General features: G+C 57.3%; 1 protein-coding gene across 1 annotated transcript; it reads left to right on the top strand.

Annotated features, from left to right (window-relative positions):
- The first annotated feature begins 3,598 nt into the window (after positions 1-3,598).
- LOC122169281 (olfactory receptor 52K1-like) lies at positions 3,599-4,564 on the top strand. The gene has a single exon (XM_042835301.1). It carries the CDS (start codon positions 3,599-3,601, stop codon positions 4,562-4,564), a length of 966 nt encoding a protein of 321 aa, XP_042691235.1.
- The last annotated feature ends 9,194 nt before the right edge of the window (positions 4,565-13,758 follow it).

Raw genomic sequence — 13,758 nt, 5'->3', positions numbered from 1 at the left:
GGGGGGCTGTAGGGCCGTGGGGGGCTGTAGGGCAGTGGGGGGCTGTAAGGCCACGATCCTCCCCTCAGCCTCCTCTGCTCTGGGCCAAACAACCCAATCAACCTCAGCACTCCTTGCACCCCTTGCTTTCAGACCCTTCCCCATCTCCATAGCCCTTCTTTGGACACTCTCAGCATTTTAAGTCCTTTTCGAACCGTGGTGCCCAGAACTGCACCCAGTGCTGGAGGTGGGGCTGCACAGCAGAGCAGAGGGGACAGCCCTCCCCTTGCCTGGGGGCGCTGCTGGGCCCGGTGCCCCTCAGGGGACAGTTGTCCTTCCTGCTGCCTGGGCACACAGCTGGCTCTTGTTCAACTTGCTGCAGAGAGCCCCAGGCCCCTTTCTGTGGGGTTGGAGTTGCTCTCCATCCCCTCATTCTGCTCAACAGAGCTCAGAGCGCTGTGATGAGCAGCGCAGGGTCTGGCTGGAGGCTGTAATTAGTGATGTTCCCCAAGGGTCTGTGCTGGGTCCAGCCATGCTCAACGTTTCCACCAGTGACCTGGATGAAGGGATGGGGTCCCTCTCAGTTAATTTGGTGATGGAATGAAGCTGGGAGCAGCATCTGACAGCCCAGAAGGCCGTGCTGCCAGTCAGTGAGAGCTGGGCAGGATGAGAGCTGGGCAGGGAGGAACCCAGGGAAGCTCAACAAGGACAAGTGTAGGGTCCTACACACGGGGAGGAGCAGCCACAGCATCAGTGCAGGTCTGTGAGATGGAGAGGAGCTCTGAGGACAAGGACCTGGGGCTTCTGGTGGACAACAGGTGACCGTGAGCCAGCACTGTGCCCTGTGGCCAAAAAGGCCAATGGGATCCTGGGGTGCATTAAAAAAGAACGTGGCCAGCAGGGCTAGGGAGGGGATCCTCCCCCTGTACTCCTGTGGAACAGCACTTCTGTGCTGTGAGGGGAGCAGAGCCCCAGCACTGCCGTCCTGAGAGGTGGGGGTCTCCTCATTGGAGACATCCTGGGTGCCGTTCTGTGCACAGAATGCAGGGAGCTGCTTCAGAGGCTGGGCTGGGGGATCTCCAGAGGTCCCTTCCCACCCCTGTGGCTCTAAGGGTCTGTGACCCGTGCTGCTGCTGCTGCCTCACTTTCCCATCTCCTTTAGCCTGAAAAATAAGTGAGATGTGAGAGAACAAGGCGGGCTCGTGCTGCGTCGCCCTGGCACCGATCAGAGCTCACAGCAGATGCCCACAGAGGAACTCGTGCCCTTGGGAACCTCCACGCAGGACTCTCCCTGCTGCACCGCTGGGGGATTGAAGCACAGCCACAGCTCTGCCCTGTGCTGCAGGTGGCTGCGAGCAGTGGGATGTGGGGATGTGTGCGGATGGGGCTGCTGGGGTGGGGGATGGCTGTGGGCACACACACAGGAGCTGAGCCAGCAAGGGAATGGCAACGGCTGGGGACTTCCTACAAGAAATCGGTTCGGTCTCCCATTAGAATGAAGACACAGATCAGCAGTTGAACAAAAAGCAGAAACCGTTCACTGAAAAAAGAAGTTTGTTTCTGTTTCTACAACCAATCTATAATGAGCTCAACACAGCTCGCACTGCCCCAGGGGGTCTGGGGTAGGGAGGAGAGGGAGGGAGAGCTGGGGAGGGAAGGGCCGCGTGTGGAAGATGTGATGAAGTGTCACAGGAGAGCACAGGGCCCATCTTATCAGTGTGAGGGCTCTGCGTCCAGCAGAAGGGGCTCCGCTGTGGTGGGAAAGAGCTGAACTACAGGAACGGAGGTTGGTGGTGCCCAGGGGCTGGAGGCAGTGATCTCAATGTACCGCAGATGCAACACTGATCTTTTGTGAAGTTCAGCTTTCCGAAACTGACAAAATTTAAAAGCAGAGGGAAATTAGAATGGGGAACTGCAGGGATCTCTGAGATCGTGAGCAGTTTGGCTGATGGGAAGCACTGCATGGCCAGGATGGGGCAGGAGCTGCAGCCACAACAACAAATGGGGCAGAAGAGGAGTGGGGCACACGTTGGGACCTCCTGCACGTCGGAAGCTTTTCGGTAGGGAAAGCAGATAAAGGAGATGGAGCCATTCATCCTCTGCATGAGGGGGCAGGCAAGAGCAGCAGCAGGTCTGGGTACACGGCATGGGTGTCCCCATCCTGCCCCAACCTGGCACTGCCCCAAGGAGCCATCAGACAGTGCTGTTATCTGCACAGCGCCCAGCCTGACGTCAGCGCCCGCACGCTGCCCCAGCGGCCAACAGGAGATGGGGCCAAAAGAGAATTACAGAACTGGAATCGAGTTACGCCTAATTCGATTAACGGCAATCAGCGGGAAATAGCTCTTGTCAAACAAACCTGATTTTGTTTTCTGATGAGATGGGAAGTTGGGTTAACCTGTGTGTGTGTGTGTGTGTGTGTGTAGGGTCCGGAGATGCACCGCTGCTGCTCTGCATCCAGGCGGGATGGCACTGAGCTGAGAGGCATCAGGAGAGCGAGGGCAGAATGGAATGGTTGAGGGACCTCAACGGAAGCTGCCAGACCCAACATCCCAACAGTGGTGATTACACAGGCACTGCAGTGCCTGGCTCTGGGATGGGAGCTGTTCTGCGCTGCCCTCATCGGGTTTCCTAAAAACAATGCAAACTGCGTGGGGAAAGGCAAAGTCAAGAAGAGCAGACCAAGAAATTGACAGAGCTGAGAACCAGCTGCCCTGAGCTGCACACATGGAGCTGGGGGGGCTCCCACTGCATCCCAGTGAGCCTCCCAGGGGCTGTGAGAGCAGCGGGCAGCACCTCAGGGACACCAAAGGCAGCACAATTCTGTATGCACAGGGGGGAAATAGAGGTTATATTTAAAAAAAAATTAAATTGCAATCTTGTAGCTGTGTGGGTGGCAATCCTCTCAAGCTAAGCCATGCTATGACTCAGTTCCCTAGACCCATCCCTACAGACATCCGAGCTCAGTGAGCACTGATGGAGCTGTGGGGGTCTCTGTGCACTGCAGGGAGTGGGACTTGATGGCCTTCAGGGGTCCCTTCCAACTCAACCCTGTGAACTTACTGTGTTGAGAAGTGCCTCTGTGGCCACACGTGGGAAGGCAGGACAGGGGGCTGCAGCTGGAGGGAGCAGACAGGCAGGGTCAGATGGGAAGAGAAGCGTGTGGCTGTAACCATGGGGGTAAGTGCAGCTGGGGCAAAAACCCAAGGTTCTCCATCTCCAGTTGCACTGCACGCTGCCTGCCAGCAATGAGAGGTCCCACACTGTGATGGCAGGAACGCCACGCAGGGCTGTGTTCTGCTTTGCTGTGTCCTTCAGCCTCATGAACTGATGAGCACATGGGCTGTTGGCACCACGTAATTCAACCTTCCTCAGCTGAGGGTAGCAGTGGCTGCTGCTCGAGACATCGTTCCTCTGGCTGCAGTTTCTCAGCTCAGTTTTGCCCTGCAGAGCACCGACCGCAGCATCGGTTTAAAAACCTGACTGTGGGTAACAGATCCTGAAAGGTTTTCCTTACATTTTGTGGTGCTGCATGTACACGGTTTTATGACCAAAGAAATGGTAGCAAAATCCCAAACTTTCTGTCTGTGTGTTGCAGGGAACTGAAGTCAGCTGTGCCATGTTGGTCCCCAACCAATCCAGCACCGCTCCTTTGCCTTTTCTCCTGCTGGGAATCCCTGGCTTGGAAGATGCCCACGCATGGATTTCCATCCCATTCTGCTTTACGTACATCATGGCCTTGCTGGGAAATAGCACGGTGCTGCTCGCCGTGAGGCTGGACAGAACTCTCCACGAGCCCATGTACTATTTCATTTCCATGCTGGCTGTCATTGACCTCATCTTCACAACCGCTGTAGTTCCCAAAATGCTGAGCATATTCTGGCTGGGCTCCAGACAGATTGCTTTTCAGGCTTGCTTCACCCAGATGTTCTTCATCCACACGTTCACTGCCGTGGAGTCAGGGGTGCTGCTGGCGATGTCCTTTGACCGATACGTGGCCATCTGCAACCCCCTGAGGTACATCACCATCCTGAGCCAGGCGCGGGCCGCGCAGATAGGGCTGCTGTCTCTGGCCCGGGGAGCTGCTGTCATGGCCCCTTTGATGTGCCTCCTCACCAGCTTACCCTACTGCGGGGACAGGGTCGTCCCCCACTCCTACTGCGAGCACATGGCCGTGGTGGAGCTGGCTTGTGCCGACCCATCGGTCAGCCATCTCTATAGCGTCGTCGTGGCCACGCTGCTGGTCGGGACGGACTCTGTGTTCATCACCTTCTCCTACAGGATGATCCTCAGGTCGGTGCTGAGGCTGCTGTCCCGAGGGGCTCGTCTCAAATCCCTCAGCACCTGCGGGTCCCACGTGTCCGTCATCCTCCTGTTCTACATGGGCGGCCTGCTCTCCATGTACCTGCAGATGTTCTCTCTCGGCTTGGCGCCTCACACCCGAGTCCTGGTGGCTGATTTCTATTTGACGGTCCCTGCCATGCTCAACCCGCTCATTTACGGCATGAAGATGAAGCAGATCCGGGATGGGATGTTCCGACTGCTGGAGCAGTTGCCACAACTCAGGTTCTCAGCCGCTCACTGAGCCAGCAAGGAACACCCAGCAACCTGCTTATCCTGCCCTAGGCTGTGTGCGATGAACTGACCCCAGAGATGTCCATCTTTCTGCTGAGACTGCAAACCGGGGCCAGGAGACAGGAATGGTCACAGCTCATTTCAGGGAATAGCACTGCTTTCTAGTTCTGCAAAGAGTGCATGTGGGTTAACACCTGATTTGGAGAGAGGATAAGGAAAAGAAAACGTTTCCTGTAAAACGCGATGCTTCCACCCATCTTTGCTTGCTGCAATGCCTGCTCCCAGTTTCTCAGAACTGCTGTTGGGCTCTTTCAGCTCTGCAGAGCCCCAGCCACACTCTGATAGCAGCAAGCAGACCTGAGCCTTGCAGACCACAGGAGCTGTGCTGTACTGCTCCTGCCCAGGGGTTCTGCACCACTCCTGGCTGAGCTGCATGAGATTCCTGCTGCCCATCTCTCCAGCTGCAGGGTGAACCAGGCATAGAAACATGGAACCATTAAGGCTGGAAAAGATGTCCAAGTCCCACCCAACCCATCTCTGCTGACCATGCCCCATTGCTCCCAGCTCCCCCAGCCGCAGGGCTGAAGACCCCCAAGGAAAGAGTCCCTTCCTCGTTGACTGATGCAGTTTGCAGGATGAGCTCTGCCACCATCAGCAGCAGTTGGTAGCATCGTGGCACCAATTACCCTCGTGACACTTCCAACTATTAATCACACGTCACGCATTCATTTTTCATTTCTCCTTGGCATGCAGCATCCAAAGCCAGCAACAGCTTCACCCTTCAGGACCCCAGTGGGGTCTGCTGCTCACAGGCAGCCCCTGAACCAGTGCACAGCACAGCCCTGTGCTTTGCTGTCCCTCAAAACCAGTGTGTTTTAAATGAGGCCTTCCCAGCAGCACGTCTCACACCGCACACAGCCCCGGGTGGGAGGTGCAGCACTTTGGAGGTGCTGTCCGGAATGGGGCTGCATGGTTTGGAGGGGACACCAAAGAGGTTTTCTCCTTTCACCTCTGCATTTTCAGCCCCTGCCCTGGGGGCATTGGAGGCGAAGGGGGGAGTGGGGGTGCCTTTAATCTTTACAGACTTCTGAGAAGTTTGGGCTCAGCTGTTGTTTGTCACACATCAAAGCCAGGTGCCAGGGGACAGCACAGCCCCAAAACACGCATCCCTCTGCACAGGGGACAAACTGCAGCAGGGGGTGGACGTGTCCCAGTGCCACCAATGCGCCTTGCAGAGCTGGGGTTAAAGAGGAGGGGTGAGGATGGGGGCCCGCAGCACTGAGTGGGTCCTGCTGGCCGGGGCGCCCCTCTCAGGGCAGTGGGGACGTGGGCTGCTCCCCCCATGCAGAGCCACCCACTCTCAGCTCCCCACAAGAAACCAATGCAGGATCCCCAGCGCAATGGCAGCACCGTTAATTGGCCCCGCCCGCAACAGCCACCAGTAATCAACCCTCCTGTAATTACCATCCAGCTCATTAGCGCTAATTGGACTGCTCCCAGGGAAAGAAGCCCAAGGGAAGCAAAACAAAACAAAAGAAAGTTTAGTTGTGTTTAACTTTGAGTTGTTCAAAAGCCTGGAAAGTAAACCAGAAAGCCGCAAAGCACCACGGAGGGATGCTGGAGTCCCCAGGGCGAGGGGACAGCGCAGGGCTGATGGTGGCACGTGGCCTTCTGCAGCAGATCCAGCTGGTCCCTCTGTGGGCTGTGCTCATCTCCTGGCATCACAGCCACGCACTCTGATGCTCCGTAGCAAAATCCTGCTCCTGGCTGATGGTGGGGCCAGAACACGCTTTCCCCCCACGGAGATCTCATGGTGGGGCTGTGGGGACACAGGTGGGGGTGGTGTGGGGACAGCCTCGAGAGGCTCACCCTGAACACAGACCATTGCACGGCTCTTCCAGACAGCAGCACCACAGCGAACTCTTATCCTTCTGCATCCCCAGCCCTGAGCACTGCTGTGCTGAGCAGCCCCGTGTCCCCAGACCCGCTGCACCCAGCACCAGGCACCCTGCGCCCCTGCTGCCATCCCTCCAGGGCTGCACAGGCGGCAGTGGGGGCTGAGTTGCATCCCTCCCATCCCAGCTGCTGTACTGGAACAAGTGCCACCAAGTCCAAGAGGGGCGGGCAGGGCTGGATCACGGAGTTCAGGGATAGAGGTCGCACTGCAACACATTTCCTGTTTTCTGCATCCCTCTGTGCAGGCACAACCCTGGGCACCGAACGCTGAGCGCCCTGGGTACCCCCGGGGTGTTTTATCCCGGAAGGAACAGAGGGACAAAACCAGAGCGTAGTCTGAGCGACCCTATAGGGGCTGCAGGGCTGAGGGCTGGCAGTCCTTCCAAAATCCCATTCCCCAAAATCCCATTGTGCCGCATTGGGCTGTGCCAGCCCGGAGCCCTGCGAGCAGGAGCTGGGGCCCGGCCGGGGGATGGCAGAGCAGCTGGCGAAGAACCGTGGCAATGGGCAACGCACGGCGGCGCGCATCATCAGCGCCGCCCCGGTCCCGTGGATCCAGTTCAGCGCTGCCGGGGACGCACGTGGAGTGTGGGAGGCACCTCCTGGCAGGACGGCAGCGCTGCCATCTGCCCGCAGTGCCGCAGCCCCGCACTGCCACCTGCCTGCAGTTACGTGCCTGCAGCGCAGCGGTCCTGCAGTGCCATCTGCCTGCAGTGCCGTTGCCCTGCAGTGTCACCTGTCTTGTGGAAGGAAGGGATGCCGTTCAGAGGGACCTCAACAGACTCGAGACTTGGGCCCGGGTGAACCTAACGAGCTTCAGCGCGGCCAAGTGCGAGATTTGGCACTTGGGCCGGAGGAATCCCAGGCATCCATACAGACTGGAAGGAGCAGCCCTTGAGAGCAGCCCTGCAGGGTCCTGATGGATGAAAAGCTGAACATGAACCAGCAGGGTGCCCTTGTGGCTTGGAAAACAAATGGGATCCTGGGCTCCATCAGCAGAGGGGTGGCAGCAGGGACAGGGAGGTGATCGTCCCAATCTGCTCTGCCCTCATGAGGCCCCATCTGCAGCACTGCGTCCAGGGCTGGAGCCCCCAGTAAAGAAAGACAGGGAGCTGTTGGAGAGGGTCCAGAGGAGCCACAGAGATGAGCAGAGGGCTGCAGCACCTCCCTACGAAGACAGGCTGAGGGAGCTGGGCTTGTTGAGCATGGAGAAGAGAAGCTGCGGGGTGACCTCAGTGCAGCCTGCAGTGCCTCAAGGGAGCCTGCAGACAGGAGGGGAGTCAGCTCTGTGAAAGGGGAGATGGCAGCAGGACAAGGGGAAATGGATTGGAGTTGAGGGAGGGCAGCTGGAGGTTGGATGTCAGGGGGAAGTTGTTTAGAGAGAGAGTGGTGAGGTGCTGGAACAGCTGCCCAGAGAGGCTGTGATGCCCCGTCCATCCCTGGAGGTGTTCAAGGCCAGCTTGGATGGGGCCCTGGGCAGCCTGGGCTGCTGTGAGATGGGGAGGTTGGTGGCCCTGCATTGGTGGGGGGTTGGAGCTTCGTGATCCTTGAGCTCCCTTCCAGCCCTGCGATTCTGTGACTCTGCCTTGCAGCGCCATTGCCCTGCACTGCCATCTGCCTGCAGTGCCACAGCCCTGCATTGCCACCTCCACATCGCTCCCACCTTCCAGCTCTGCTTCCTCCCCGCACGGCCGCCTCCCATGGCTGCGATGAGGAGCGGATGCTTCAGATCGGTGGCGCTGCAGGCAGATTGCAGGGCAGAAAGCACTGCTGCAAGGAGGCGACGCTGCGGGGAGACGGCGATGATGAGAGGTTGCACTGCAGGGAGGCAACAAGTGTTAGTGATGGGAAGGCAGTGCTGCAGGGGGTGGCAGTGCGATGGGAGCTATGGGCCTGAGCAGGATGAGCCCAACGAGGCCCTGCCTGCAATGGGGCTGTAAGAGCTGCCCCAGCAGTGAGCAATGGGCCCAGCACTGCGCGAGCTGCCTCCTGCCCTACCTTCCCCATCCATCCTCGTGCTGTGCTACATCACAAAGGGTTAAATGCAAACACGAAGAGCTATGGAGAAAAAAAAAGAAAAAAAAAAGCCTGCAGGAAACTGCCTCAGCTTCCATGGAAACACAGAGGAGCACAGGTTTGGGTTCAGAGTGCAAATCAAGCACTGTTCCCTAAAGGTAACAGGAGGGGCAAGACGTGCACCCATATGCCACCATGGGAAACATCTCCCTGCAAATGGGGCAGAGGGGCAAGGCAGGCACTCGAGGAGGGAGACCCAGGGTTCAGATGCAGAGGAGGGCAAGCAGAGATGAGGCTGCCCACCCCACACCCCCAAGGGCAGGCAGCCATCCCACGAGGATCCATGGGAGCCCCCTGTGTGAGTGCTGCCCTATGGGGTGGTGAGACTGCAGCACCCAGAGCTGGAGGCAAAGCAAAGAGGAGCTGGCAGGACTGTGAGAGGGCCGGCACCTCTCTCCCAGCAGAGCAGGGGGAGATGGTTATTTATCTCTGAAATCCTCAGTGGAGAACTAATGAGTGCCTGCCTGGCACTGAGCAGCAGCAAAAGGAAAAGCAGTGCTGATGGCTGCTTTCAGCCACAGCAGCTCTGGGGCTGTGTGTGGGAAGGGTCGGGCTCAGGGGCTCTGGGGCCCTTTCCCTTTGGCTCTGTATTGTATCACAGGGCCCAAGCTATTTAGAAGGGTCCCATAAAAGCCATCAGGTCCCACTCCCTGCAGTGAAACAGGGACACCCACAGCTCCACCAGGTGCTCGCAGCCCCGGATTTTGGGTGTCTGCAGGGATGGGGCACTCGCCTTCGTCACAGCACGGTGCTGATGCCGTTCAGAACAGGGTCACCCTGCTATCCAGCGCTGGCAGAACCTCAGCACTTCTCATCTTCCAGGGTTTGGGCCACATCCCCCTGATCCAACTCACATGAGGAGAAGCAGGACGGCTGGCTCCAAGGCATCCAGCAGCTGCTTTCAGAGCCCTGAAAGGCTTTGGGCTTTTCCAGCATTTCCACGTCATACTTAGCATTCACACTGCCTGCCTCCCCTCCTTCCGTTCTGACTGTGCAGCACAGAGGGGGGTGGTTACAAATCCCTGCTCAACCAGGACCTGATTTTTGCCCAGCTGTGCTCCGATGTGACTCATCCTATAAATGACTGCTGGCACATAGGCTGGAGATGGGGTACAACCCAAGGGTTGATCCTAATGGCTCCTGGCCGTGGGAATGGACCCAGCAAAGCAGCAGTGCTGCAGGACGGCTCAGGAGGAGCTGGGGCCTGCTGAGGAGTAAGGAGAAGGGTGGTGGCATCAGGCAGCACAGCAAGGGGCACGCAGGTGGACAGCGAGGCTCAGGAGCGAACCTCGTTTGCTGTGCACATGAAGAGCCTCATCACACACTGCAGGGGCTGATGAGATCTGCCAACAGGCCACGGCACGGAGGTGTCAGCGGGACGGAGGGACGTCCAGCCCTCCTCCTGACATCCAGATTGCCGGCGACAGCCTTAATGGCAGCAGGGAAGGAGCACTGCTGCAGCCCTTGCTGTGAACAGCCTTGAGGCGCCCTAATTAACAAGGCTGCCTCGAGCATCCTGAGTGACTCACGGGCTCCGAGCGCCCAAACGCTCCGTCCGTCCCTCGCAGAGCGAGGCTGTCACTGCAGTGCTGTCAGAAACCCTGGGGCGACCCAGCTGGGGCCAGGCCCACACAGAGCTGTGGAGGAAACAGCCACTTTCCCTGCCAAAACCCCACACGTGCCTGCTGCGAAGCTGAGCTGTATTTTAGCCTCCAGCACTGTGCTAGCAGAATCCTCAGTTAACTCCTTCCCTGTTGCTGGGGCACAGCCCGGGGCTCGGGGTACAGCTGCATGCAGAGATCCCAGCTGGTGGGATCCCACCGGGGAGCAGGAATGGGCTCTGCCCCTCTTCACAAAGCCCAGACCTCTGCTGGGAGGACTTGTCCCCTCCACATCCCCATCAGACACAGAGGGCTGTGCCTTCACACGTGCCAGCAGTTGGCTCTGGTGTTACCCTGGATCTGCTCAAGGAATCGTGCTGGATTTCTCTACCCCCACACAAACCGGCCCATCTTCAGGCTCTTCTTATACCACCCTGTGCTCAGAATCTTCTCAGCTCCAACCAGAGCGGCCACAAAGGCTGCCCTCCCAGCCCCCAGGAACTGCTTTGATCATTGGCCACTGTCAAAGCACAGCAGGGAGCACAGCAACAGCCCAGCGCTGCAGGCAGCTCACCTGTAGCACCCAGGGCCTGGTGCAGCTCAGCATCAGTCTGCTCCTAGCCAGCAGCCACAGGGAAGTGCAGAGGAGCCCTGTGTGAAGGTGTAACATCTCTGTGCAGATAGCAGCCGCTCATCACCATGGAAATGGAGCCCTGAACACATCCTATCAAAGGAGGAGAGCAGACTTTGATGGCATGCCACAGAAGTTAATTGTAAAGGCAGGTCAAAGGAAAGGAAAGCGGTAAGAAAAGACTGCATGTAGCCAAACACACAACTCCCAGCTTCTCTGAACCAGCTGGACACTGTCAAGCTCTGTAATTTCCTCTCCGTGCTCAAACCGCCCCTACAAGCATCCAAGAGTCACACAAATTGAGAGGAAGGACTCAGGCTGCCCAAACACAGCTTCCCTGCACAGAGCAGCGCTCAGGAGGGAGCAGCACAAAGCAGAGCCTGTGACCAGCAGGACAGAGCAGCACAGGGGCTGGGAGCTGTGGCTGTTGGGTGCTGCATCTCACAGCTTTCTCCATCCCGGCCCTCAGCATCAACAGCCCAAGTCACAATGGAGACAACCTGCATTTCCAAGTTTTGCCAGCTGACCCAAGCATGTGAGAGGTCAGCAACGACCTCCTTCGGGCAGCAGGAGCTGAGGAAGGACACTGCTGATCTCCTGGGAAGATCAGAGAATTGTGGAATCAGGAAGGTTGGAAAAGCCCTCTGAGCTCCCCAGTCCAACCCCAGCCCGCTGTGCCCTCTGGGGTCGGTGTGAGCCAAGCGTGGCACCCGGCACCGGTCCCTGTTGGCCCCTGCTCTGTATCTCTGCTTCCTGTGATGCCCACCAGATGAGTGCAGAAAGAAGGAGTGTTACAATGGCAGTGCCTGCCAAAATCTGCAGTGAACAACAGACAAAACACACACGGTGCTGCTCGTGAGCTCTCCTCATTCACCGCAGGCACCTGCATTTGGACAGCACACAGCTGCTGAGTGGGGTTCAGAGCCACAAGCAGACACTTCTGCTCCGACACGGAGCTTCCTGAGATCTCTGCTCTTTTCCCAGATCAGGCCTGGATCTGTGTTTAGAAGAGGGCACAGAGGCTGCAATACTCACCCATGGCCCCTGAGGTACCATCAGGGGTCAGGCAGGCCTGAGAGCACTTGTGCCAGGCAGCAGAACACCGCGGGCATCATGCAGAGCTGAGCAGGCTGCTCCAAGCCTGGGGCTTCCTATTGAAGCAGGTGGAAAGCAGCAGTGGGATCTGGGCAGAGGTACGCACAGCTTTCTGTCTGCAGCTTCAAAGCCTTTGGGTTCTTGCTGTTTGTTGTTTTTCCTTTTGAAAGAAATGTTTTGGTATTTCGAATCTAATCAAATAGACGAGTTAGTGTTACAAAAACCAAGCCTGGGGTCACAGCGTAGCACTCAGCCCAAGTATCCACAGGGCTGCAGGGTGTCCATCCCATTTGGACAGCAAGCTCTGCCAAAAAAAACCTGACAACACAACACAGTGCCTTAAAGCAGAGTCATTTCACTGCCACAACAGCCAGCAAAGCTCCTCTCTGTACAGAACAGCGTTACACATCGTGGAGGTGGAGCACGGGGCAGAAAGCTGCTGCCAGGCCGTGCTGTGTCACAGCTCAGTGCAGGAGCTCTGAGATCAGCCCTGTCCCCAGTGCTGTGCCCTTGCTCAGTGCTCACCCCATGTTCCTCCATCCCATGCCAGATGGAGACAGGGCCACCTGCATCACACGTAATCATTGTGTCCACACCACCCTCTGGTCTCACCTTGGCAGAGCTGTGCCCAAGGAGGCTGTGGATTCTCCTTCTCTGGAGATATTCCAGACCTGCTTGGATGCACTCATGCAGCCTGCTGTAGGGAGCCTGTTATGCAGGGGGGCTGGACACGATGAGCTCCAGAGATCCCTTCAAAACCCTACAGTTCTGTTATTCTGTGAAGTCCAATCACCAATCCATCCCCACCACAACCACTCAGGGAATCATACAGGCTGGAAAAAGCCCATCAACCACGTGAACGGTTTGAGCCTTGAAAACTACGACCAACCAAGGGGAGGTGGGGAGGAGCAGAACCACACAGCAGAGATTTCGAGGAGGGAAAACACTGTCCTCAGGCATGAAAAAACACTGCTGGGGTGAAGAAGGGAAAAAGCAGCACGGTGGACAAGCAGTCAGAGGCTTAAATAACCCAGGCAGGTCTAGCTCAGGCTTTAGGAAGGACTGAGGCTCTAGGAAGATGAATGCTGGGCAGAGATGTAGGCACTGTTCTGTATTTTCCATCTGATATTTCCCAACAAAAAGTTGGGCACTTTCTTTAGCAAGAATGCGATGCATTTACAAGCACCTACTTTAAAACAGGAAAATCAGACGAGGAAAGCCTTGGGGGGAACAGTGAGATCCGTGCTTTCCACTGCATTGCAGCTGCAGTTGGGAATCACAGTTACACTCAGCTGCCTTAAATTAAGACACATCAGCTCAAACACACACAGAGGCAATGAGGAAAGGGTGGGAAGTGAGAGCTGCAGCAGCTCGGTGTGGCTGAGCCCCAGCAGGAGGGCTGCACTCACCCCAGGGCTGGAGCAGAATTCAGATCTGTCTCATCATGAAGTGGAACAGAAGCACTGCACACAGACACGGTGATCCTCAGCTCTGCACCACGCAGCTGTGGGCTCAGCAGCAGCCTTGGGCACTGACAGAAATGGAGAGAACCCACGTGAAGTCAGTAAGAGAATCGACACGATGGAGATCGAATAAACGACGCACAAAACGAATGGATGGGACTGGGTTGGCTTCTCCGAGTAAGCAGGGAGCTGGAAGGTGTAACAGCCCCCTGCTGGCGGCAGGTAAGGAGGGATCTGTGTCTCTCCATGGCTGCCAAGGGAAAGCTGCCGAGCTGAGGCTGCAGCACCAGTCATTCAGCTGGGAATTCGGGGAAGTGACAGCAACGAAACATTCCAACCCCTGAAGCAGTTCCTTCAGTCTTTGCACAGGACATTATCCAGG

This window comes from Centrocercus urophasianus, unplaced genomic scaffold (genome assembly GCF_019232065.1).
Source record: "Centrocercus urophasianus isolate 14NV4802_14NV808 unplaced genomic scaffold, USGS_Curo_1.0 seq_504, whole genome shotgun sequence".
Taxonomy (NCBI): Eukaryota; Metazoa; Chordata; class Aves; order Galliformes; family Phasianidae; genus Centrocercus; species Centrocercus urophasianus.
The sequence above is the reverse complement of the archived record's forward strand: the minus strand, read 5'-3'. Positions and strand labels throughout refer to the sequence as shown.

Bases quoted from the DNA above. Each gene is read 5' to 3' on its own strand.
- LOC122169281 (XM_042835301.1), top strand. From the start codon at position 3,599: ATGTTGGTCCCCAACCAATCCAGCACCGCTCCTTTGCCTTTTCTCCTG.